Genomic DNA, 27,934 nt, shown 5'->3' with positions numbered 1-27,934 from the left:
TTAGCAATTATATATTAAAGTCTTGGCTAAGTCCTCCACCGTGACTCCAATCTGATTAATTATGGAAAGCAAGACTTTCTCAAGCTCCTCTCCGTCGGCCCAACTTCGGACCTCCCCCTTAACAATCGCCTTATTCTCGCAAATCAAATCCCAAACCGGAAAATTCCTCCGTGGCATCACAAAATCATTTTCGGTCATTCTCAAACTAGGGCAAAAATCGCCGGCTCCATCACCCAAATAGATTATCGTCCTCTTCTTCATCTCGCCTTCTTTAGCCATTGAATCTTGCATTTTCTCAATAATCTTCCCCTGTTTCGATCATTATTAAACTCATAGTTAGAATCAAATTTATGAAAAATAAATAAATTAATAAAAAGATTATACCTTGCACATGTTTGGTGGACATCGATGACATCCATGGAAAGAAGAATTGAAATCATGATAAGGAACAATTCTTAATCTCCCCTCGTCATTTACATAACTTGGATTCGTATAGATCTCCGAGAAACATTCCTTAATCCCGAGATGATTCAAAATGGTTTCGATAAAGAATAGGTTCGCATCACTTAGTATCCTTAGATCACACCTATAATTATATTTTCAAACATTAGTCATCAAATAAAGAGTTCATTCGTATTAATTTAACTAAATTGAAGACATACCCAAGAGCGTGGATCTTCTTGATAGCGGGAATGATCCGTGGGTGAATCGGGACACGAAAAAGAACATCGATAATGTTGGTTATGGTTTTGCCTTCGGAATGAAATTCTTTCATCATTGAATCCATGAGAGTGTTCCATGGCATTGTTGGAAGAAGTTGATTGAATAGATCGGTGGCGCCCAATTCATCAACTACCCAATTGTCGCTATCTATGTCGATGATTGTCTTATCGAAGTCGAAAACTATAACAATCTTCTCCATTTTTCTTTCAATGATTTTAGTAATGTTGAGATGAAAAACAGATAGACCATTATTACATATATATATATAGAGAATGAAAATCCAATTCGGAAATATAAAGATGCCAAAAGAATATTTAATAGTATTATCCCGTGAAAAAATACGGTTTTAAGGAAATTTATAAATGAGTCTTAATTCACAACACATAAGAGAGAGAAAACTTGCTGAATATTAGGATTTTGATTATTATTATTATAAGAATCAATCTAATTAATTAAAATTATATTTTAGTTTGATAGTTAATTTAAAGTTGAAATTAAATGTATAATAGTATAATAAGATTGATTATTTTTATTAAAATTTAAAATTTTATTTAATTAAAAATTACTTTTAATAAATAATTTAATATATTAATTGATGGATTTAATTATTAAAATGGAAATTTTGAATTAAATTCAAATAACCCATAATCAAACAAAGTCTTGTTGCTTGAATATTGATTCAAGCAATTTTAATTAATTGTTGAACAATATATTAGAAAATAAAGAAAAAAAATTATATATATAAGAGAAATTTTCGTGAATTTTTATGATTTCTTAAAGATTTTTTTTTACAAGTATTTTACTAATGATATAGTTGTTTGAAGATATAATATTAATTATTTTTATTTATATATACAAATAAAATATAACAAATTTAATATCCCTCTAGGTTAAGTAAAAAAGTCTAAAAAAAACTATACTAGTCAAGAACCCTTTTAAGTTGGCGTATGACTATAGGTTTTGTTCTTAATTAAAATTATTAGTTACAAGTTATTTGGAATATTTTTTTTTTCATAATATTATTTTATAAAATTAAATTTAAATTATAAAATTTCAAGAATATTTATATTTATTCTTTAAATCAAGATAAAGACTCAAATTAAACATTAATGTAAATATTACATCATTTCAACCCTAGAAAACTGTAATAAAAATAAAATCGAGCTAATGATACATTATATAAAATTTTGTTCAATATTTTTAAAAATTCAAAATTTACCTCCTTTCAAAAACATAAATTAAAATCTGTCACTCAATGTAACTTAAACAAAAGTTCAATTTATTAAAACAAACCTCAACATATATAATTGTTTTTTACCAAACAATAAAAAAAATGCAACAAAAATAAGTAGAATCGAAAAACAAAAACCATCTAATACAAGAACAAAATTAAGTTGATCAACACATAAAAATAGTAAAATAAATTGAAAACTCCAATTTTAATTTTACCTATTTGCCTCATTATATATCACATAATTAGTTGTAATGTTAATTTAAATTTGAATATGTAGTCCAAAAGTTTCTAAATAAGTTTGTTAAAGTTGGCAATTTGACTATGATAGAAATTGAATCCAAAACCAATTTTATTCCTTATACGTCACTCTTTACATTTAATTATTTCAATACTTTTGTCTCATGTTCAACTACTTTTCTACTTTAAACAAACTTAGTATAAATAATAATAATAATAATAATTCATGTGAAAAACCTTAAGAACTTGTTTGATGTTGAGTTATTTAGTATAAAAAATAGGTCATTTGTAATTTTAATTTTATTAAATTACTATAATAATTTTTATATTTAAAGTTTAAATTTTATAAAAATAATTAATGAATTGAGTGATTAGATAAGAAATTAATGTGATAGATGTTTTTTTTTTATAAAAGAAAACCCCCAAAAATCAAAATTTGATATCTAAGAGTATGTGTTGTTGGATTAATTTTTTTTTAAAATAATCGTATGAAATCTCATTTAATTTCAATTATTCAACTATTTAATTTATTAATCAAAATAATTATAATATTTTATTTTTATTAAATTTTATTTTAAATATAATAAGTGAATAATTTAACTTATTAAAAACTCAAATAACTTATTTTTTATCAATCAATCTTTTAAAAAAAAATATATTAAAATTCAGAACCAAATTTAAATGTGGATTATTGCCCATGAAGTTGCAAAGAAATATGATAATATTATAAATAGAAATATCTAGATTTATCAATAGAATAATAAAAGCACATATAATAACCCATATGATTCTAACAAAGATGACAGCTAAAGCTATAAAATTGCGTGCCCTTTTGGTCAATTATGAGACATGATAATGTGAACATTTAGTAATAAAATTCAATTTAAATGAAAATTTTGAATAAATTTATTATAAATATGTATCTTATTAAGTTAAATTTTAGAATCTATTTTATTTAAATTAAGATGTGAATGAAATACTTATAAAAGAAAAGTGTTATTTTTAAATAATGTTATCATATTTTAAAAGTGTTTCCAAATGTTTTCCAATACATGTAGACTATTTTTTTAGGTGATCCAAAAATTCAAGCCTTGTCCAAATTTGGAGCTAAATGAAACAATGGTGTTACAGCTAATCTAGATATGTATGGGTAGGATAATATATTTTTATTTTAGCATGTCTAAAGAATTCATTTAATTTTTTGTTTTGGAACAGAGAATTGGAATTAAAATTGTAGTTAGAATTTTAATTATAATTCATTTTTTTGTCCAACAAAATATAGAATAGAATTTTTTAAGAGATTTGTTTGATTTCTTCTTTTTTTTCATAAATGCTTTGTACTAAATTTCATTTCATTTCAAAGTGTTTAAAATGGCTAAAGCAAAAAGAACAAATATTGAGCAAAAGAAAGGATATTCACAATAATGACTAACTAAATAACTAGATATACAATATTTGTTTTTTTGTTTGGAAAGAAAAATATTATTATTAAGCTTTATATAAAAATAATGTATGTACAAGAACAAAAGTATTTTGTGCACAATAAAAAAAAAACAAAACACAAAAATATAGTAAAAACAAAATATTACAATCAATTACACAATTCAAGACACACAAAACCATTCAAAATACTAAAATTCATACAAAAACAAATAAAATTTATTTTTAATATACAACATAACATTTTATTTTTAGCGTGAATAGAATCTAAACAATACAAATTAGGTTAAACAGGTCTCAAATGCATTAAAAATTTGGTTTACGAATCTAGAAATTAAGATTTATAAGAATGTTGGTAAAATAAATTAAATTAAGATTTTTAAGAATTATAATTCTATTGAATTGATATTGAATTGCATTTTTTAATTTGGGGCTTGTTTCATTTGATGGAAATTCTAATGGCCAATATCATGGATATGAAATTACAAAATTTATAGGGTATAATTTCACTGTTAATTTGTCACACAAATTAATTTTTATTATATATATATTTTTTAAATTTAATGAAGTTTTTGTGACTAAATGATTACAAAATTTGTTTTTGTTGATTTGGTAGAGTTAAGTGGGCCGATTTGTAAAATGGGCCTGTATGTTTAAATAAAAACAAGATCAATTAATATTTAAGCTAAGAGTAAGAATTGGAGAATGAAATTATTTCTCTAACTTTAATTTATTATTATTATTATTTAATATTTTAATTACAAAATATATATATTAATATGTTTTTGAAATTATATATATATATAAATTTATTATATATATAACTTTTTATAATTTAAAAGTAAAAGAAAAAATATAATTTTTTAAATAAACAACTAATTACATAATAAAGAATGAGAAAAAGATAACTCGAAACTAAAAATATAATAAAGAATGAGAAAAAGATAACTCGAAACTAAAAATAATTAATAATTTTTATATAAATTTTGTATTCTTTTTATATTTAGTAATAAACAAATTTTATAACTCATATATGTTTTTCCGGCATTTAACTAATATTTTATAATTATATATATATTTAATTATAATATATATATATATTAAAAAATATATATATATTATAATTACAAATTTTTTTATTTAATTTATTATTTCTATTATTATTTTTTTTAATATATATTTTAAAATAAATAAAATGTAAAGAAAGAGAGAAGTGAACAAAAAATTTATTACTCCCACAAATGACATTTTGTTTAGTAGAGGTTACTCTTAAGCTAATTAGAGAAGAATCAACAATGACAAAGCAGTTTCAGGCAGATTAAAAAATCTCAAAGAAAAATAAAATAATTTAATGTTGTTAATGACTATCAGGTATTTATTATTGTAGGAGAAACAGGGTTAGAAAAAAAAAAAGTTGCATCCAACAAAGTTGACGATGAGAAATTGAATTTGCATCCAATAAAGTTGATGATGACAATTTTAAAGCAATAAACAAGTGTATAACCGCAGCAGCGCAGCAGCGCAGCAGCGCAGCAGCGCAGCAGGTTTCTTGCCTAATTCTGCAAAGAATAGAATTTATAAGACATCATTAAACATTCCCAAATTAACAGTTTATATACATCCTAGCTAGCTATCAACCGTAGTATAGCACAATTTCTTCCGAGATGGGAGATCTACCATGAGTTAGTGCTGACAACTAAAAAGAGTATGTGCGACAGGTTATAGAGCTTAAACAAACCTGATATCATACCAAGGTGTCAATCGCAAATGGTCAGTCCAGATTCTACTGCCCAATGATATCCTTCAACTTTGAATCAAAACAACCTAACATTGTGTCAAACAGAAGTTGAGTGAGATCAGATGATAAATGGAACAGATCATAAACACACCTATGTTGAAGTGGTCCATAAGAGCTTTCCCGGGTTGATCAATCTTGTTTTGATTACTGACAAGAACCTTTTCTGAAGAGGAAAGGATTTCAGATGATAATTGCAGCACAGCTCCACCACACAATCATCTGAAACAGATTGTAAAGCTCCGCTGGATCAAAATCAGCTACCAGCATATATGTAAAGTGGATGCTCCTTCTTCAAAGATAAATTTGCTTCCCATTCTAATGCAACTTTCATAGCTGCATCTAGAACATCAAGACTTGGTGATCTCAATTGGGATGTTTTGACCAGCTAATAATATCTCCTAGACAAATAGTTAACTCTTCATCTTAGCATATTATGACCAAGACACTCAATTATTGTAAAAATCACAATTCTCCGGGATTGAGATGACATATTAAGAACCTTGGAAACATTATCTTCCATTAGTCCAAGAAACGTACAATGTTGGCATAGAAATTGGAATAAATGCCTTACATTCATGTTAGTAAGAAAGTGAGTCACGGTATAAATGTTTTTTGGCCTCCCCAATCACGACAGGTTTGATAACAATATTCAATACTCCCCAATCACGACAGGTTTGATAACAATATTCAATATGAATTCCCGCTTAGTGAAATTGTTCTACCATCATTTAAAGTCTTGTTATGCGCTTCAATAGTATTATTTCCAAACTCACAACTTTTTTTTTTAGATGCTACTATTTGTGAGTTTGAAAATAATACTGTTGAAGCGCATAATAAAACTTTAAATGGTAGAATAGCTTCACTAAGCGGTAATTCATTAAACATTTTTTTTAAGATTTAAAATCTTGAGGTGCCTTCCATATAGTGCCATCATTAAGCATTTTCTCTGCAGGATTACATTCCAGCGTCTTTCAAGTTGTTTCTGATCTATCAACATTCAACATGCAAATAACAAGTGTGTTGGTTAGTTTAGAACCCTAATACAAGTTTTCTTAAATTGTTGTAGTGAATGAATGGGTTAGTAAGACAGAGGATGGATGAAAAGATCAACTATGTGGTTACGTGATTTAAAGATTTGAAAGAATGAGTTAGTTTAATTTGGTTTATTTATTTATTTTAAAAAACATGTTTTTATCATTTTATTAGTCATGATATGATCCCAATTACTTAATTTATCAACAAAATATCAAAATATTCTTACTTTATTTTTATTAAATTTTAAATGTAAGAGAACATTACAATCATTTATCTTAAACAAATTTCAAATATCACAATAATATTTTTAAAAGATAAAAAATAAAACATGATGTATATTGAATTGTATATGAAAAATTCATAAAAATAAATAGTAACAATAATATATAAATATGTATATTATATTACTTAGTTCATAAAATAAACTTTATGACTTAAATTTTAATTCATGATGATAATATTAATTTTAAAAATAATATTAATTATTTTTTTGTATTATAATATATATTAATCTTAATTCATTTTAACTCTCACTTATCTACCACTTTAAAATGTCTTTAAATATATATATATATATATATATATATATTATTTTAATTATTTTATATATCACCTAATTACTACTTTTAGAGGCAATTAAATATTTATACATTTATTATCTTAGCAAGATTTTCAGCACTTGCAAAGAAGTTTTCCAAAGGAACCATACGAGTCAACTTCTGCGTATTTTTGTCCTCAAACATTACAAAGTTTTTTTGATACAATCAAGAATGGATAAAACTAATAAATAAAAATAACTCTTTAAGTTGAGAGAAATATAGTGGAAAAAATATTTTGAAAAATGTCTAAAATTATAAAGAAAGGGTAGGGGAATAATGTGTCATGTAGATAAAAATTTTCTCTTTTATTAAATTTTCAATTTACTCATAAGGTGACATATCATTCTCTGCTGAACTCTAATCAAGAAATCAAAACAAGAATACAAGAAAGAAAAACGAAGAACAATTGTGTATATTGATAGATAAAAACCCAATATCTTGGTTACATTACAGATTTTAGAATTGGGGATCGGGACATATCCTGATCCTCATATTGTAAAAATACAAATAGGTCATTGAACTAATATTACAACATAAAAAGGTGAATAAACTTTATAAATCTTGTTTGAAATTGTAAGTGTTAAATATGTAATTATAAGAAAATAAATATTATTAGTATAAACTAATAATTAATTAAATAAATGTACTTATCTCAATACTCCTCCCTCAAGATGAATATCTTGAAGAAATAAATGTGATCGAAGTTCTTGAAATTGAGCAAAATCCAATGCTTTCGTGAAAATATCTACAACTTGCTTCTTTGTTTGCACATGAAAAAGTTGAATAAAACCAGCCAAATACTGATTTCTAACTACATGACAATCTATGTCAATATGTTTCGTTCTTTCGTGAAAAACTAGATTCTCAGATATGTGTATGACAACTTTATTATCACAATATAAAGATATTGGTAACTGTAATTTAAAATTCAAGTCATTAAGAATATAGGAAATCCATTGAAGTTCACAAACTATAGCAACAAGGCTACGATATTCAAATTCTGCAGAAGATCTAGAAATAGCTGCTTGTTTCTTGGCTTTCCAAGATATGTCTGATTTACCAAAACATATACAATAACCTGTTATAGATTTTCTTGTTTCAACACAAGAACCCCAATCAGAATCAGAATATGCAATTATGGAAGAATAATTTTCACATAGATAAAAAGACCCAATGATGTTGTACCTTTTAGATATTTAACTAAGTACAAAGCTGCATTCCAATGACATAAGAGAGGTTTTTGCATGAATTGAGATAATTGTTGAACAACATATGTAATATCTGGTCTAGTATAGTTTAAATATTGAAGTCTCCCAATTACCCTTTTATACTTAGAAGGATCACATAATATATCTTGATTTTAATCTTCAAACTTTATGCTTTTAATCATTGGCGTGTTTGTGGGTTTACAACACATTAGACCCGTATCATGTAATAAATCTAGAATATATTTCCTTTGGTTTACATAAATACCAAGATCATTTTGTACAATTTCAAGACCCAATTTTTTTTTTTGCATTTCTAAGATCTTTGATAGGAAATTTAGTATCAATCATATGTTTGATCTTTTTGATCTTTTTATAGTCATTCCCTGTTATTAACAAGTCATCAACATATATTACTAGACCAATCATATTCACACCATTTTGTTTAAAATATAAACAATGATCATGTTGTGATTTTGTGAAACCAATATCAATAAAAAAATAGATATTTCATTATACCATTGTCTTGATGCTTGTTTCAAACCATAGAGACTTTTTCTTAATTTGCAGACCGTGTTTGTGTTATCAACATTGTTTAGACCTTGTGGAAGTTTCATAAAAATATCTTCTTCTAAGTTTCCATTAAGAAATGCATTATTTATGTTAATGTGATTCAAGATCCATCTATTTGAGGCTGCTTAGGCAATCAACAATCTTACAGTTACACTCTTAGCCACCGGTGCAAAACAATGATAAAAATCGATACCATCCTTTTGATTAAAACCTTTTGCAACTAAACGCGCTTTGCATTTGTTTAAAGTACCATCAGAATTAAGTTTGCTTATATAGACCCATTTGCAACCAATAACTTTCGTGCCTTTTGGTAATTTAGTTATTTCCCATGTTTGATTTAATTCAAGTGCATTTAGTTCATCATTCATTACTTTTATCCACTTTGGATCTTGAGATGCCTGCTTGAAATCAAGTGGAGTTGTGGTTAGATCAAAGTTAGACAAAGAGTTTATATACTCGTGATCTTTGTATAAAGAATGAAAATGATAAGTTTGTGGAGTGTAATCTAGATCAGATTTTTCTTTTGATTTAACATGAGTTGCAATAAAGTCTTGCATCCAATTTGGAGCATATTTAGTTCTTGTGCTTTTCCTTTGATTTGTTTCAGATGCATCATTATTTTGATCATTTTTGTCAAGGTTAATATCTCTTCTTGTAATTTCTATAATATTATTGAGTTTTGATTGATCATTGATATCTTTTTTGAAAGGTAGAATATTCTCAAAGAAGACAACATCTCTTGAAATTACAATTTCATTTGATTCAATCTGATAAAGAATATATCCTTTCTGATTTGAAAGATATCCAATAAAGACACATTTTATGCCTCTATCTTCAAATTTTGATTTTTGTGGAAAAGTATTTGTCATGTAACATAAGCAACCAAAAACTTTCAAATCATCATATTTAGCTTCATGCTCATTAAGCATGAAAAATGGTGACTTCCAATTCAAAACTTTTGTTGGCATTCTATTTATTAGATATGTTGCAGTAATGATAGAAAAAGATCAAAATTTAATTGGTAGGTTGAAATATTTTAAAAGAGATCTTGCTACTTCAATTAGATGTCTATGCTTTTTTTCTACAACTCCATTTTGTTGTGGAGAATATACACAAGTCTTTTGATGTATTATGCCCATTTCTTCAAAGAGCATATTGCATTTTGAATTCACAAATTCAGCTCTATTATCACTTCTAATAGTTTTAATGTTCTTTGAATATTGAGTTTTGACCATTAAATAAAAATTTCGGATTTTGTCAAAAACAACAGTTTTATCAGAAATTAGAAAAGTCCAAGTGCATCTAGAGTAGTCATCTACAATTGTAAGCATAAACGGCGTTTTAGTGTATGATTCTTCTTTACAAGGTCCCCAAATATCAATATGAACAAGATCAAATTTATCTTTAGAAGATGAAGTGCTATTATGAAAAGGTAAACGATGTGATTTACAAATCTGACAAGTTTCACAATGATCCATATTATTGATAAGAGAAGGAAATAATATTCTAAGAACTTCATTAGAAGGGTGTCCACATCTATAATGCACAATTTTACAATCTAAGGTAGAAAATGAAGTTTCAGCATCACTATTAGAATCTTTAAGGAAATCAGTAACTATGGAATAGAAATACAAATTTTCTACACGTTTGTCAAGCTCAAGGATATCATCTAATTCAGGGCCCTACATCAAACATCCATTTTCAGAAAATATGCATTTAACCTTTTCATCTGTAATTAATCTTGTAACTGATATTAGATTATACTTGAAATCTGGAGCAAATAACACATCCTTAAAAATCAATCTATCATTTAATTTGAGATTATCAGATTCATTTATTGTCTTCTTAGATCCATTAGCTAAACATAAAGTAATTTCATGTTCTGTTTTCTTAATATCAAAAAACAATTTTCTATTATTGCAAATATGTGTACTAGCCCCTGAATCTATTAACCATAATTATTTTGAACTGTTTAAACTATATTTCATGCTCATTGTAAATTCATTATTAGTTATAAAATAAAGATTGAGCCTAGAAAACTTACCTACTTCGAAGTTGATTTCTTTGTTTTTAGCATACATGTTAGCTTCAGATCTAGTATTCCCTTCAATTAAGCTTTTCATCATGTTCTGCATCATCTTCATTTGATCTTGTAAAGAGACTGTTTTGTCATTGTTGTCAAATGATACTGAATTCACAACATTCTTCCTTTTGTTGTTATCCCACCAATCTGGAAAACCAATTAGTTTATAGCAACCCTCTTTAGAATGACCCTTCATATTGCAGTGAGTACATGAGAGATTTCTTCTTTTGTCATTGTTGTAAGCCCTACCATCATTTCCTTTGAATCTCTTTGAACTACCTTCTTTGAAATCTCTTACTGTCATGGTAGATTGTAAGTTGGATTGTTGATTTTGTCGATTTATCTGATTCTTTGATTCAACATTCAAGAACATCGTGAAAGCCTTATATACACTCGATAAAAGATCCATAACTAGAATGTTATCCTTTAGATTCTCATAGGAATCATCCAGACCCATCAAGAACAACAGTAAATTATGTTTTTCATACCTAGTCAAAACTTGTTTTTCCAGTTTGTATCCCACACAATTTTCAATTTTGGATTTATCACAAGAGCATACCTGATGCGGTTCAAGATGTAACAATTCATCCCAGTTTAGACGTACCTTAGAATAATATTCTTCTAAATCAAGATTATCATGTTTTGTTGTACATATATCCTTTTTGACTCGATACAAGGTTGGACCATTTTTACCTTCATACCTTGCTTTCACTTCATTCCATAGCTCTAAAGAGGTAGTTGTGCTCTGAAAGTGAATTCTCTTCTTTTTGTCGATTGTGCTCATTATCCATGATCGGACCATTGCATCAATCATTTTCCAGCGAATAACATCTTGAGGTGTAGTCGGAGCTTTGAATGATCCATCAATGTAACACATCTTCATCTTCGTAGTAAGTGCCAATTGCATGCTGGTAGTCCATTCGAAGTAGTTCTAGCGGGTCAGAACTGTATGAGTCAATATTGCTCCTGGAATGTCGCCTGGATGAACATAAAAAGGATCTGTGCAATCTCGCTTCAATATGCCATTAGTGGAAAAACTTGGACAGGAACTTGAATTGGATCAATTGTGTGTTCTTGATGAGCTTTGAAATTAGGGTTCAGAGAATGTACTGGCTCATCAAGAAGATCGTCGTTGTCGAAATCAAATGGACCATCATTAACTGAAGTTTCTTGAAGGTGCAAGATCGGCTCCTACAATACCATGTTGAACTATAATCAAGATATCAAAATAAGAATACAAGAAAGAAAGACGAAGAACAATTGTGTATATTGATAGAAGAAAACCCAATATCACAAATTTTAGAATTGGGGATCGGGACATATCTTGATCCTCGTATTGTAAAAATACAAATAGGTCTTTGAACTAATATTACAACATAAAAAATGTGAATAAACTTTATAAAATCTTGTTTGAAATTGTAAGTGTTAAATCTGTAATTATAAGAAAATAAAAATTATTAGTATAAACTAATAATTAATTAAATAAATGTACTTATCTCAATATTCAATATTCTTTGTCCTTTCTTGTCAATATTTTTCTCTATATTTATAATAATACAAGTGACAATAATAATACAAGTTATAAGATGGTCCATTTGATATAATATTGACATATAATGAAAAACAACTTATAACAATCATCTTAAAAAAGAATCTGAACTTTTAAAAAAGTTTTTCAAGGATATGTCATGCAACTTTATTATATGGCTTATTGATGAAAACATTCATGAAATAATAAAAATTGGAACTTTTATTAGTTGTATTTTACTTTCTTTTAATTGAATTAAAAATATTAAAAATTTGTTATTTTTGCAAAACAAAAACATACAAATAGAAAGATAACATTATGACAACTACTTTTCAAACGTAATATATATATATATATATATAATGATACTTAATTTTGAAAATGTGCGGAATTGCCGGGTCGAGAGCGGTGGTTAATTTGGATATATATGTGAGAGAAAATAGATATTTGGGTCGAATTCTGGGTTGACCCGCACATAAATTTAAAACTGTTTAAAATAAAATTAAAAATGTTATAGGTATGTTTCAAATTCGCAACTTAACAAAATAAATATAACTCTTTAACCAATTAAACTAACAACATTTTATATTTTAAATTTAACACCAAATTTGATGAGCGTGAGATGTTATATAAATATATTTTTATCCGTGTGCACCGCACGAGGATCCTCCTAGTTATTTAGTATATCAATTAAGTATTGAATTTTCTATGCAACAAAATATACAATCTCATTGAAAATTAAATGATTCATAATCTTGCTAAGGAAAAAATTATTTTGTTAAAAATTAAAATTTATATTTGTTCGATTTGAGTTATTTAAATAATTCTAACACTCAAATTAACACTCAAATGTTATTTTACCCTATTTTTATCACTTAATTTATTAACCAAAAAATATTAAAATATATCATATTTTAAATTATTATTTTTTTATTTTTATTATATATATTTTAAGTCTTTTTATTAAAAATAAATAAATAAATAAAATAATCATCTTATCAAAATTATCGATAATTATTATTTTCTTCATTTAAATAATTTAAATAACCAAATCTAAACTGATTTTAGAAATCCCTTCAATTGTCTAAAAATAGGTTTGATTTGCTTTGACATATGATCATTTCTACCAATTCTTCTAATATTGGCACATGTTTCAACTTTTTATATTTTTTTCAATCAGTCCAACTTCGTTTTAGAAATAAAAAATTGTTTTACCTTCTTCTATCAATTACGTTACTTAATTCATTAATCAAAATACTAAAATATTATTTATTTTTAATTTTTAATTTATATATATATATATATAATTTTTAATTACTTAATGATTAAGTTTTATCATTCGAGTTGGAATAAAAAGAATTTGTCATAAACTACAAATATAAAGTTTCATTATACATCATGTACATAATTGTGGAAGATCAAAGAGAATCATATCTGGTTTAAATTAAAGTAAAAAAAATTAATCACCCATATATACTTCAGAATTAAAATGAAATATTTTGTCCGGTAAATTTTTAATATTAATAATTAGAATTGAAATATTGAACCATTTTTAATATTAATAATTAGAATTGAAATTTCAATTCAATACAATTTAATTGAATGTAATTTTATAATTTTTAATTCTAACATTCTTATTTTGAATTATAATTTTAAATTTAATTTTTTCTATGTTTTTTCAATCATTTAAAACATAACAAAATTTTTAATTGATTTTTTTTTTTAATTTAGAATGTTAAAATATGGAATCTATATCTCTTTATTTTTTCAATTTAATAAATTAGTATTTTGAACCGTTATATATTTCTATTATTTTGAACCGTTAAATATTTCTTTAATTTAAGAAGTTAACAATGAAATTGATATTTTGTTTTTAAATTTAATTATTTAAAATGTCTAACCGATATATTTTTTTAATTTATAAAATTAACATAATAATCGAAACTTAACCAAAATTCTTAACACTTAACTATATTAATGGGTTGTCCCAAATTAATATTTAAAAAAAACAATAAATATTTAAATTATTTTATTATACATATATTTTTTTAAATATAAAAATTAAAATTGAATTACAATTTTACAATTTTTATACCTATATAATTTAATATCAATTTTCATTCGATTTAAATTAAAATTTGAATACGAATTTCAATTTTAATTTTTTTTTTCTGAATTTTCGTTTAATAAATGAATTCCCCACAGTGGCTTCCATTGTATTCCTGAATGAAACTTGATCGTAACCTTTCATCTCAATCATCTTCTTATATAATTTGATATTTTGAAAGTTCAAATAAGCTTTTACGTAAAATACAGGGGATGAAGAACTACGGTACTACTCCGAAGACTTCTTCTCCGGCGCCGGCGGTATCCAATCAACGATGGAATGAACTCGTCGATCGGCGACCGTGGAAGGAAATATTCGATTACAATTCAATCGATTTTCCTCGTAACCTCAATGATGCAATCGAAAGGATCAAAACGAATATCGCCTATTTCCGTAAGAATTACGCCGTTATAGTGTTTATGGTTGTCTTTCTGAGTCTTCTATCACATCCATTTACTGTGATTGTGTTTATGATCTTGGTTGCGGCCTGGAATGTCCTATATTTCGTCCGAGAAGAACCGCTGGTCGTTTTAAATCGAACAATTGAGGATTGGTGTGTACTTTTATTTCTTGGAACCCTAACTATTCTGATGTTATTTCTAAGTGATGCGACGGTGAACATATTGATTTCTCTCGCGATTGGATTGATGCTTGTTTTGATTCACGCCGCTATAATGAATAATGAAAATTTGACTGTGGATCAAGAGGTCGCCGGATCTGCTCCTTTCTTGGCTAGAACGCCGCCGCCTGGTTCCTCAACCTAAGCATTTGTAATTTTTGTTATTGTATGTTTAAGTCATATTGTTATACCATTATGTATCTTCTTGAGTGTGAATTATACAGTTATCATGATTTCTCCAATCATAATTGGTACCATTATGTGATCATTGAGTTGCACCTTATATTTAAATTATTGGTTTTTAGTAAAAACTCGAACTCATAAGCCTTAGAATATGCGAGTTGTTGTGTAGCTTATGTAACAAGAAGTTTTGATTAATTAGTTTATCATGAATTATGATAAGGTCTCAATTATTCGAAAGTGGGTCATTGTCGCGAGTTGTAGTGCTAGCTTCTCCAAGTAATTAGTCGATTTGTATTAAGCTCACTTAGACAAGTTTTATAAGAAAAAGTCCAAATCTTTTTCTGAGTTATTTGCCAATATAGAAATATACATTTTGAAACTGGATCTAAGTTTCAATAATGATAATAAATTATATTTTAAAATAATATTTTTTTGAAAAAAATAATTCAAAATTTATTGTACAAGATTGGTACATTTATTGAATGGTTACAAAAGAAAGAATTGCTCTAGGAAAGTCTTATGGTCTATTGTTAAGGAATAGAAACATTTTAATGATGTAAGGGCTAGTTTGATTCAGCTTATTTTAAGCTTATTGATACCGCTTATTCAGTTTATTTTTAAGGGCTAGTTTGATTCAGCTTATTTTAAGCTTATTGATACTGCTTATTCAGTTTATTTTTAAGTATTATTTGATGTGATCTCAGTTTATTTAATAATTAAGTTTTGGTATGTTTGATTCAGTTTATATGTTCAGCTCGTTAGTTTTTTATATTTATAATATTATTTAATAATTAATATTATATATATATTTATTAATTTAATTTTAAATATTAATAAATAATTTAAATTAAAAAAAATAGTATGTATTTAAAAATAAATTATATTAATATATTATTTTTTATAAATTTTTGTTAATATATAATTTTAAATATTAATAAATAATTTTAATTAAAAAATAATATATTTTAAAATAAATGATATGAATAAATAAAGTAATTTATTATTATTATATATATATTTCATCTTTCAACATTCTTCCGACCAATTTTTCAATTATCAATTCATTTTTTATTTTTTTCACCCTTTTTGTATTATCATTCATTTCGGTCACGTTTGATCTATCTCAATTGCAATAGATACTTTCAAAATTAATTAAGACTAGTTTAATTTCTGAAACTATAATTATAAATAAAAAAAATTACAGTATATTTAAAAATGAATAAAATAGATAAGAGATAATAATAAAAAAATATTTAAAAATGATGAGAGAAAAAAACGTTGAGATTATAATCTTAAACACTAAGGAATGAGTTAGGGAGAAAATTGAGTTTAAACGTAAAAGTGTGTTTGATTATTATTTTTTGCATGAGCTTATTACGCAAAGTTACAGTAACAGCTTATCACGCAGACGTCCATACACGACTTATAAACGTCGAATCAAACGAGGCCTAACGTTTATTGACTTAAATCTTATCAATCAATGATATCATAATTATGTGGTTTAATTTTAATTTTACTTTATTTAAAAAAATCACATTTGAAATTATAATTATAATAAAAAAAATCAACCTTCACATTTAGATAGTATAATTTAATAATAAAAAATTATAAACATTTTATTATTGTAATTTTTAGAATAGAATAATATTTTATTATTGTGTCTAGGGGTGTAAATGAGTCGAGCCGCTCGGTTAAAGCTCGATTCGAGTTCGATCAAAATCGAATTCGAGCCAGCTCATTTAAGATTCGAGCTTAGGTAAGACTCGCTTATGGCTCGTCGAGCTTTTTCGAGCCTAATCATATAATTTTTTTTATTATATTTATTTTGTAATCAAAATTTGAAACACGCATAAGACTATTTATGGACTTGTTACTTATGATACCGATACCAAAATTATTGGTACATAAAAGGTATGCGATTTTTAATATTTTGGTATATCAATATATACTAGAATAATATTTATAAATTAAAAAATATATATATTATATAATACTTATAAGGAAAGAAATAAATTTGATATTAATTTAATTACAAAAACATAATTTTTAAAAATCAAATAAAAAAAATATAATTATATTGTAATATTATTTAATATATGCCATCTAAATATATTATATTTTATAAGATATGAAATTATTTTTATTTCACTATAAATTATTTTATTTTTCAAATTAAACATAATAGAGTCTAATATGTTTTCTTATTTATCTCAATTACAATATACGGCTCCCACAACCATTTTGTAAGAAGACTCAAGAGACTGAATGTTGATACTTCTTCAAAGAACTTATATCTCGTTTCGAATCCCTAAATCTCACTCCTAAATTTTGTTCGGTTATTTTTTTAATATTAGAAATTAATATATAAATATATTTAAATTCGAGTCTTTCGAGCCGAACTCGAGCCTATGATTATATGATCGAGCCGAGTTCGAGCTTAATATTAAAAGCTCAATCGAGTTCGAGCTCGAGCCGAGCCAATAAAAACGAGGTCAAGCCGAACTCGAGCCAAGACTAGTTCGAGCTCGACTCGGCTCGTTTACACCCCTAATTGTGTCTCATTTTATTTATTTATTTATTGAAATAATTGAATTTTGAGACTTAGTTTCTTTTTATAAATGAATTATTTAATCGTCAATGATATGATCAGACTAATAGTGAAATTGAATCCTAGACATCTTGTTTCTTTTAAGTAAATTATTTTCACTTTAAATATTTTATTATTGGATTACAATTTTCTTTTTATTATTAATTTTATAATTTGTATATATTATCATTGTTGAAGAATGAAACCACATATCAAAGAGAGAGAATTTCGTGGTCCAAAAAAAGAGTAAAAATGAATTTGTTTGTTGAGTTATTCTTTTTTTTTATTGGATCAGCACTTACAAGTTTTTTTTTTTCAAATTCATGAATACATAGTTTATATATTTATGATAACTGTATTTTTTATAAATATATATAACATAGCAAATGAAGAAAAAAATGATATTATATTTGTTCCAATTGGTCTTTGCTAAACAATTGAATTTGTTTGGCCACATTATTATGAAGAATACATTTATTAAAGTCAATGTTTGTCACCAACAAGCTCATATGAACTCTCTTCCTAGTCAATAATGTGTGATGAGTCATTTACAAATATGTTTTAAACTAGATTATTACTAAAATTGAGAAACACTCTTTGATAAGTTTTAAAGTTGGCACGATCTTTCAAAAGATTCATAGATATTGCGCAGAAAAAAGCTGTCAATTAGATTGTAAAACACAATTTTCATAAAAAGATTGTATTGCACAAGATTCAATTTGTGATAATGAAGTTTTGTGATAATTTTGTTCTATTTGCTTCCACATTACACAAATTGCAAAGCAGAAAACAAGACTACATTTTGTACTAAATTCATAAATTTTCCAACAATTTAATACAATAAATCTGACAAAATTCAGTAAAAGAATCTTTTCATTTTTTTAAAAACTAAATTTTGTCATAATCACACTTATTTTAAAAATTGTCAAAATAAAAGATGAAAATAATTTTATTTAATTTTGATATGAAACGTGTGATTATATTAGATCTAATATTTTAGAGAAAACATTAATGAAAAAATATTTTTTTTATTAAACTTTTACATCATATTATCATGCTACAAACAAATTAAAAAAATTTAAAAAAAAATTATAAATCAATATTTGTTTTGTGATCTTTTACAAACTGAAAATTTTGAGTTTCAAAATAAGATTAAACCCACCTAACGTAACAAAAATATTGATTCGAAAATTGATTCAAATTATATATGAAAGAAGAGCTTAATGTACTTTGTTGCAAATTAAGCTGATTCTTGATTTGTTTTAGAATCAAAAGTTTGTCTATAATATAATAATGATTAATGAATGGTTTACAGTAATTTCTCAGGAAAAAAACAAAAAAAACAAACACAACATATTAATTCATTGAAGATAATGGGCTATATTCAAAACAAATATATATATATATATATATATATATATATATATATATATATATATATATATTTAATGGATAACGGGTTATATATATAAATAATAATTATATATTTTTATAAAAAATAAATTTCCAAAAATGTCATATTTATAAATCTCTTAGAAAGCAAGATATTAGAACTTAATTTGCAACAAATTTGTACATAATTTTTTAAAAAAAAACTTTGACAAAAAAATATGGTTTTCAAATAAGTTGCAACAAATTTGTACATAATTAAAAAAAAAAAAACTTTGACAAAAAAATATGGTTTTCAAATAAGAATGAAGTTACCGATTTTTTTAAAAAGGTTCGTGTATATTAAAAATGATGAAAACATCGTTTAAGAAAAACGACAAAGCATGACATGAAAATAAAAAAATAAAAAAAATAAAAAACAGTTCTTAATAAGTTATTGAGCTCGTAAATCTTCGTGATGAACAATTAACTTTCCTAAACGAATCTCAGAAAGCGTCGTAATAATAGTAATATGAATAGTAAGCATCCGACGACTACAATCATTTAAAATTCGACGATTTCTCTCAAACCAGATAGTCCACCAATAAATAATTTAGATAGTGACCTAAATATGTAGGTCTTCCATATTAGTCGCATCAATCTAAACTTCCCAACAACTACCCCAAAACTCGGGCATCACTCAATGAATCTCAGTAATACTCCATAAAAGACTCCAAATATTAGTCACCCCACGAAAATGTAAAGTAAGTGAGTTGTCGATTCAACATCTCCGTGACACATAAGACAACTATTAGCCATAATACAACATTTTTATCATCCAATATCATCTGTAAGAATTTTATCGTCAATAACGTTTCATCCAAAGAACGAGATCTCGAATGAAATATTTGACTCTCAAACTTTTTCCTAACAAAAATTATATGAAATAATCTTAGCGAACAACTTGTAGTAATGCCCAAGATAAAAACTATCCATACTTTCTCAAGCTCCTCTCCGTCGGCCCAACCATGAATCGCCGCCTTAACAAGCATACAGTTCTCACAAATCGAATATCCAACCGAAAAATTCTTACGTACCATCACCAAAATCAGTTTTTGTCATTCTCAAACTAGGGCAGAAATCACAGATTCCATCACCTAGTAGATCGTCTTCTTCTTATCCCCTTCTTTTTTCAATGAAACCTGCATTTTCTCTATAATTATTCCATCACATATACTCATTTCTTTTATTATCAAAATCTTAAATCAAAACTGTGAAAATTAGAAAAAAAACTTTGCACATATACGACAATGCATGGAAGCTACATACGTTATATTAGATTCTTTAAAAGAAAAAAAAATGATGTTATATATTTAGTTGTGTTTATTAGTGTTTGGGATGAAATTAGGGACAAGAAATACATATATCATCACTGTCATCTCCGGGACAATAATATCATCACCGCCTCATCCCCGGTCAACTACTTTGGTAAATTTGGATTAGAAAATATGGGACGAATTAAAAATATCATCCCTAGTCACTAGTGGAAAAGGGTCATTAACAACGACATAAACCGTCGCTAATAAATATCAGTGACGACAAATAAAATCGTCGCCATACGTCGCTGAAAACGTCATCCTTGATAGAAAATGACTTTTAGCGACGGAGCAATGTCGTCGCAGATAGTTAACAATATCAGAGACGGTGGATCCCAATTCGTCGTCGTTGATAGTTAACAATATCAACGACATTAGATCTGTTGGAATTAAACTAATTCCATTATTTAAATGGAAATGATATTTGAGCAAATTAAATTCACACCAAATTCAAATGTGAATTAATGGTGAAATTTAATCCAAATGAAATTCACACCAAATTCAAATGTGAATTAATGTGAAATTAATCCAAATGAAATACACACCAAATTCAAATGTGAATTAAGTTGAAATCAATCCAAATGAAATTCACATCAAATTTATTTAGAATTAAGGTGAAATTTCTCAATGCCTTCATCTTTACTTTTAAGAATATACACATAGCAATATTCTTAAAAGATGAAGGCAATATACACCATTGTTATGTGTATATTCTTAAAAGTAAAGATGAAGGCATAGAGAAATTCACTCTCTATAAAAATGAGGTTGAAAATCAACTTGGTAAAAAGATCAAGGTATTAAGAAGTGATAGAAGAGGTGAATATGAATCACCTTTTGCCGAGCTATGTTCTCAACATGGTATAATCCATGAGACGACAACACCTTATTCTCCTTAACAAAACAGTACGTCTAAGAGGAAAAATAGAACATTAAAAGAAATGATGAATTCACTTCTATTAAGTTATGTTCTACCACAAAACATGTGGGGAGAAGCTATTTAGACGGCTAATTATCTTTTAAATAAAGTTTCACGAAAGAAGCTAGATTAGAGTCCATATGAGTTGTGGCATTAAAAAAAACCATCATATGAATACTTACGAATGTGGGGTGTATAGTTAAGGTAATAGTACTATTACCTAAAAAGGTCAAACTTGGACCAAAACTATTTATTGTGTATTTATTGGATATGCACATAACAATAGTGCTTATCGTTTTCTTGTGTTTAAATCGACCATTACGGATATTCATAAGAATACTATAATGGAATCGAGAAATGCATCGTTCTTTGAACATGTACTTCCATATAAGTCTAATGAAGAACAATATTCTCTAAAAGATTTCTTGAACTAGATTAACAAGAAAAGGATAATGAAGTTGAGGTTGAACTTAGACGAAGTAAACGAGCTAGAACGGAAAAATTATTTGGTCCAAATTTTATTACTTTCATGATGGAAAGTGAACCTCAAACGTATAATGAGGCAATTAACTTGTCTAAAGGGCCTCAATGGAAAGAGACAATGTGAGATAGAATCTATGTTGCAAAACCATACATTAGAACTAGTGAATCTACCTCCGGGAAATAAACCACTTGGTTGTCGATAGATTTTCAAAAGGAAAATGAAAGTTGATGGATCAATTGATAAATATAAGGCAAGACTGGTGGTAAAAGGATATCGCCAACGAGAAGGTCTTGATTATTTTGATACATATTCTCCAGTTACGAGAATAACTTTTGTTCGATTGATTCTTGTGATTGCTTCTTTATGAAATCTAAAAGTTCATAAAATGGACGTAAAAACAACTTTTTTAAATAGAGATTTGGAAGAAGAAATTTACATAGATCAACCTTAAGGGTTTACTTCTCAAGGACAAGAAAATAAAGTTTGTAAATTTGTTTAGTCTTTGTATGACTTAAAACAAGCTCCAAAATAATGGCATGAGAAATTTGTGTTGTTTTTGGCACAATTAGAATCCCACATCGGAAGATAATGGGAGTGAAAGAAGTTTCTTAGTATATAAAAGAAACTATATTCACAATTAGAATAAATCCCACATCGGAAGATGATGGAAGCTGGAGAAGTTTCTTAGTGTATAAAAGAAACTCTCCCCTCTTTGGTTTATTGCACCCAATATTTGTATCTCTTCTTCCTTATTAATTGATAGTCTTAGTACTTGGAGACGTATGCAACATTTTGGCTGAACTCCGTTATCAAATTATATTAGTGTTCTTTCAGTTGTTTTCTTCTTTTGTGTTTCTGTCAGGGTTTTTCCCAACAAGTGGTATCAGAGCCGAAGGTTCGTCCTTGTCATGACGGCTGAGTCTTTAAAAGGGCATCAACTCCTTCGTCATCCTAGACGAGGACACTGATGTCGAATTTAAAGTTTGTGGTGAAAATATTTGATGGAACTGTGCATTTCGGCATGTGGCAAGGTGAGGTTCTAGATTATCTTTTTCAACAGGGTTTAGATGTTGTTATTGAGGTCGGAAAGTCAGATGGTATAGAAGAAAAAGAATGGAATATCATGAATCGATTGGCGTGCGAAACAATTCGATCATGTCTTTCTAGAGAGCAGAAGTATGCTGTGAAGAACAAAACTTCTAAACAGAAATTGTGGCAAGCATTGGAGGACAAATTTCTGAAAAAGAGTGGTCAGAATAAACTCTTTATGAAGAAGCGATTGTTCCGGTTTGACTACCAATCAGGTACTACTATGAATGAACATATTACTAAGTTTAATGAATTAGTAGCACATCTGTTAAACCTTGATTTTAAGTTTGAGGATGAAGATCTTACTTTGATGTTGCTATTGTCCCTTCCTAATGAATTTGAACACTTAGAAACAACGTTACTTCCTGGGAAGGGAAATGTTTCTCTTGGTGCTGTAAGTTCTGCTTTATATAGTCATGAATTGAGAAAGCAAGACAAAAAGAAAAGAAAAATAGGTACAACAGATGAAGCATTGATGGTCAGGAATCGTCAGCAAAAAATATCAAAAGGGAAAGGAAAAAAATATGAAATTAGAGTTGCCAAAGATGAATGTGTTTTCTGTCGCGAGAAAGGACATTGGAAGACTAACTGCCCAAAGTTGAAGAAGAAAGAGAAGGATTCTGAAGATGCAAATGTTGCAGAAAACAAAGTTGATGCAGATTCAGAATACTCTTTATCGATGTCACACACAACATCACATTCTGACGCGTGGATATTGGACTCAGCCTGTACTTATCATATGATACCAGTTCGAAAGTGATTCTTTGACTTTAAGGAGCTAGATGGTGGAGTTGTTTACATGAGAGATGCTAGTACATGTAAATAAAAGGGATAGGTTCAATCAAGCTGAGAAATGATGACGGATCCACCAGAATTATCAGAGATGTTCGGTACATACCGAATATGAAAAAGAATCTCATTTCTTTGGAGGCCTTGGAGTCAAAAGGCCTACATGTGAAATTAAAAAATGGAATTCTTAAGGTAATCTCTAGAGCGCTAATGATGTTGAAAGCTATCAGGAAAAGTAATAATTTGTATTATTATCAAGGTAGTAAAGTTAATGGGACAAAAAATGTATCAACTTCCGAGAGCAGTAAGGAGTTAGAGGCAACAAAGCTATGACATATGCGATTGGGGCATGCTGGTGAGAAATCTATGCAAATTCTTGTCAAGCAAGGATTGTTGAAAGGTACAAAAGTTTGTAAGTTAGATTTTTGTGAACATTGTATTCTGGGAAAACAAAGACGAGTAAAATTTGGCACTGTTATCCATAACACCAAGGGTATTTTGGATTATGTGCACTCAGATGTCTGGGGACCTACCAAGACTCATTCTCTTTGAGGTAAACATTATTTTGTTACTTTTATTAATAATTTTTCCAAAAGAGTTTGGGTGTTTACTATGAAGAACAAATATGAAGTGTTTGAGATTTTTCTTAAATGGAAAACTCAAGTTGAAGACGAGACATGAAGAAAGATCAAAGTTCTCCGGACTGATAACGGTGGAGAATACAAGAATGACTCATTCCAGAAGTTATGCCAAGAGTGTGGCATAGTTCGACACTTCACAGTCAGAAAAACACCACAGCAGAATGGAGTATCGGAACGTATGAACAAGACATTGGTGGAGAAAGTTCGATGTATGTTGTCTAATATTGGGTTAGACATGAAATTTTGGACAGAAGTTGTGTCATACGCTCAACATTTGGTAAATCGCCTACCATCATCTGCATTTGGTGGCAAAACTCCATTAGAGGTATGGTCTGGAAAACCTGCAACTGATTATGATTTTTTGCATATTTTTAGTTCTACTGCATATTATCATGTAGTTGAATCAAAGTTAGATCCACGAGGAAAGAATGCTCTTTTTATGGGATTTAATACGGGAGTTAAAGAATATCGCCTCTGGTATTTGGATGCAAAGAAAAACATTATCAGTAGAGATGTTACTTTTGATGATTATTCAATGTTGAATAAGATAACACCAGACAAGATTGATTGTAAGTGACTTAAGTGACTCTATGACGACAGACGAAGAGTTAAATGTGGAAGAGGTTCTGACCCAAGAACTTTCAAAACAATGTGAATCAATTGCTGTAAACAGGCCAAGACGAGTTACTCAAAAACCAAGTCGGTTTGTTGACATGGCAGCCTATGCACTTCTAGTCGTAGATGATGTTCCATCCACTTTTTCAGATGTCAGTCAAAGTACTAAAAATGGAAAAAGGAGAGGTTTTATGGAAGATGAGATGCAATATATTTAGAAGAATGAGACATGCAAGTTGACGCATCTACGAAAAGGGAAGAAGGCTATTGGTGGTAAATAGATCTTTGCTAAGAAAGAAGGATTTTCCGAAAAATTTGATGTTCGCTACAAGGCAAAATTGGTAGCTAAAAACTACGCTCAAAAGGAAGGAGGTGATTATAATGAGGTACTTTCTTCTATTGTTAAACACTCTTCCATTGAAATTTTGTTGGCCTTGGTAGCGCATATGAATTTGGAGCTAGCTCAACCAGATGTGAAGACCGCAGACATACACGGTCATTTGAACGAGGAAATCTACATTTATCAACTAGATGGATTCAATGTTGCTGATAAAGAAAATTGGGTTTGCAAGTTGAACAGATCATTGTACAGGTTAAAGCAATCATCTAGACAATGGTACAAACGACTTGACAAGTTTATGATTGAGCACAAGTACACAAGAAGTAGATTCCGTTCATGTGTGTATTTGCGCAAACTGCAAGATGAGTCTTATATCTATTTACTCTTGTACGTTAATGATATGTTGATAGCATCAAAGAGCCAATATGAAATTGACAAATTGGAGGCTCAATTAGGTAAAGAGTTGGAGATGAAAGATATGGGAAAAAACAAATATGAACCTTGTTTATATTTGGTAAACATATTCCGCGTTTGAGTCGGCGCTAAAGAGCGCCAATTGAAAACACTGAAAAGCTATTTTTAATATTGAAGATTAGTATTTGAATATTGTGCCAAGGTGGAGATTTGTTATTTTTGGCACAATTAGAATCCCACATCGGAAGATAATGGGAGTGAAAGAAGTTTCTTAGTATATAAAAGAAACTATATTCACAATTAGAATAAATCCCACATCGGAAGATGATGGGAGCTGGGGAAGTTTCTTAGTATATAAAAGAAACTCTCTCTTCTTTGGTTTATTGCACCCAATATTTGTATCTCTTCTTCCTTATTAATTGATAGCCTTAGTGCTAGGAGACGTATGTAACATTTTGGCCGAACTCCATTATCAAATTCTGTTAATGTTCTTTCAGTTATTTTCTTCTTTTGTGTTTCTGTTAGGGTTTTTCCCAACAATTTGATCATGCTATGATCTCAAGTGGATTTAAGATCAATGAATATGATAAATGTATTTATATTAAAGACACAAAAAATAATTACGTCATTTTCTGTCTTGATGTAGATGACATACTTATCATTGGAAGTAATGATAAAATGGTTAAATTCACTAAAGATATGTTAAATTCAAAATTTGACATGATAGATATGGGATTGGATGATATGATTCTTGGAATCAAAGTGATTAGAACATCGGAAGGGATAGTTCTAAGTCAATCACATTATGTGGATAAGATCATTGAAAATTTTAACAAGGATGATTCTGCATTGGCTAAGACTCCGATAGATACGAGTCAATATCAATCTAAAAATCGCTGAGAGAGTGTTTCTCAATTAGAATATTCTCGAATAATTGGGAGCATAATGTACTTAATGAGTTGTACAAGACTAGATATAGCATATGCAGTAAGCAAACTAAGTAGATACACGAGTAATCTAGGTAATAATTTGTTAGGGTCTCCAAATTAAGGCCTGGGTCCTAGAATAATTCCAGCAACCTTTCTCGGCACCCTTTCTCGGTCCTATTGTGCACATGAGCCAGATTTCTATTTGTTGTTTTAATATTTTATTTTTGCTTTCCCTTTCTATTTTACAAACCGAATTCTGTTATTTTCTAAGTAGTTATAACAAAATATTCTGGGGTAAGACATCACCTATATAAGACTGATCCCTCTTCCCCAAGGACCCATGAATGGAATAATAAAGATATGAACTTCTCCCCCATTTGTCTATTATTATTTACTATGGACTGTTTGGTATATAGACCAACAGTATTTCTCTTCTCACCATTGGTTCTTCTATCCCCTCATCCCAAATTCTTTATTAAAACCTTCCGCTGCCCTTTGATTATAGAATTTCCACCAATCCTAGAGATCAAGAACTTAATTCTTGAGATCAAGAACCCATAAACACACCTTACGAAACAAGTCGTAACATTCTTGGTATCAGAGCAAGACGATCCTCAAATGAAAGAAACCCGATAGAAAATAAAGATGGATGCTCTTAAGACCCTACTCGAATGCCTGACCCAACAATACGCCTCCATGCAGGCTTCCCTGCAACAGCACATGACCGAACAGGCTGCTGTGCACAATGCCTTTCAGCAAAATATGGACAGAAGGTATGCTGCTGGAAAAAGCTTGACAACCATTGAAAGTGGTGCGTTTAATAATGGCCAAGATCCCCGCACCCAACCCTATGTTAATGCTTCTTACTACCTTCCTCCAACCCGGCTCACAAATGTTGGATAAGCACATGGGCTTTTAATGATTTTTTGTGAACAAAGAGATCACCTATGTGAGAGAGAAGTGTGGCCGCTTCGAAAAAATTGCACGACTCAATTCTAGACCCTCTCACTGAACTAGGCGAG

The 27,934-nt window shown here is 28.1% G+C and overlaps 2 protein-coding genes across 2 annotated transcripts; one reads left to right on the top strand and one right to left on the bottom strand.

Moving 5' to 3' along the window:
• Positions 1–922, bottom strand: LOC124946199 (inorganic pyrophosphatase 2-like). Its single transcript, XM_047486772.1, has 3 exons — positions 663–922; positions 385–586; positions 1–309 (listed from the first exon to the last, which is right to left on the bottom strand). Exons 1-3 carry the CDS (start codon positions 920–922, stop codon positions 1–3), a joined length of 771 nt encoding a protein of 256 aa, XP_047342728.1.
• A 13,836-nt stretch (positions 923–14,758) lies between these two features.
• Positions 14,759–15,449, top strand: LOC124910411 (PRA1 family protein F2-like). Its single transcript, XM_047451046.1, has one exon. The coding sequence runs from the start codon at positions 14,775–14,777 to the stop codon at positions 15,324–15,326; it is 552 nt and encodes a 183-aa protein (XP_047307002.1). The 5' UTR covers positions 14,759–14,774; the 3' UTR covers positions 15,327–15,449.
• Positions 15,450–27,934: the final 12,485 nt, after the last annotated feature.

The sequence above is a fragment of the Impatiens glandulifera genome, chromosome 7, assembly GCF_907164915.1.
Source record: "Impatiens glandulifera chromosome 7, dImpGla2.1, whole genome shotgun sequence".
NCBI lineage: Eukaryota > Viridiplantae > Streptophyta > Magnoliopsida > Ericales > Balsaminaceae > Impatiens > Impatiens glandulifera.
Note: the sequence above shows the minus strand (reverse complement) of the source record. Positions and strands in the feature narration are given on the sequence as shown.

Excerpts from the sequence above, each read along its gene's own strand:
- LOC124910411 (XM_047451046.1), top strand. The coding sequence starts at position 14,775 with ATGAAGAACTACGGTACTACTCCGAAGACTTCTTCTCCGGCGCCGGCG.
- LOC124946199 (XM_047486772.1), bottom strand. The coding sequence starts at position 922 with ATGGAGAAGATTGTTATAGTTTTCGACTTCGATAAGACAATCATCGAC. Across the intron at positions 587-662 it reads AAGAAGATCCACGCTCTTGG|GTGTGATCTAAGGATACTAA; the intron begins GTATGTCTTCAA and ends ATATAATTATAG. Across the intron at positions 310-384 it reads GTCCACCAAACATGTGCAAG|GGGAAGATTATTGAGAAAAT; the intron begins GTATAATCTTTT and ends TGATCGAAACAG.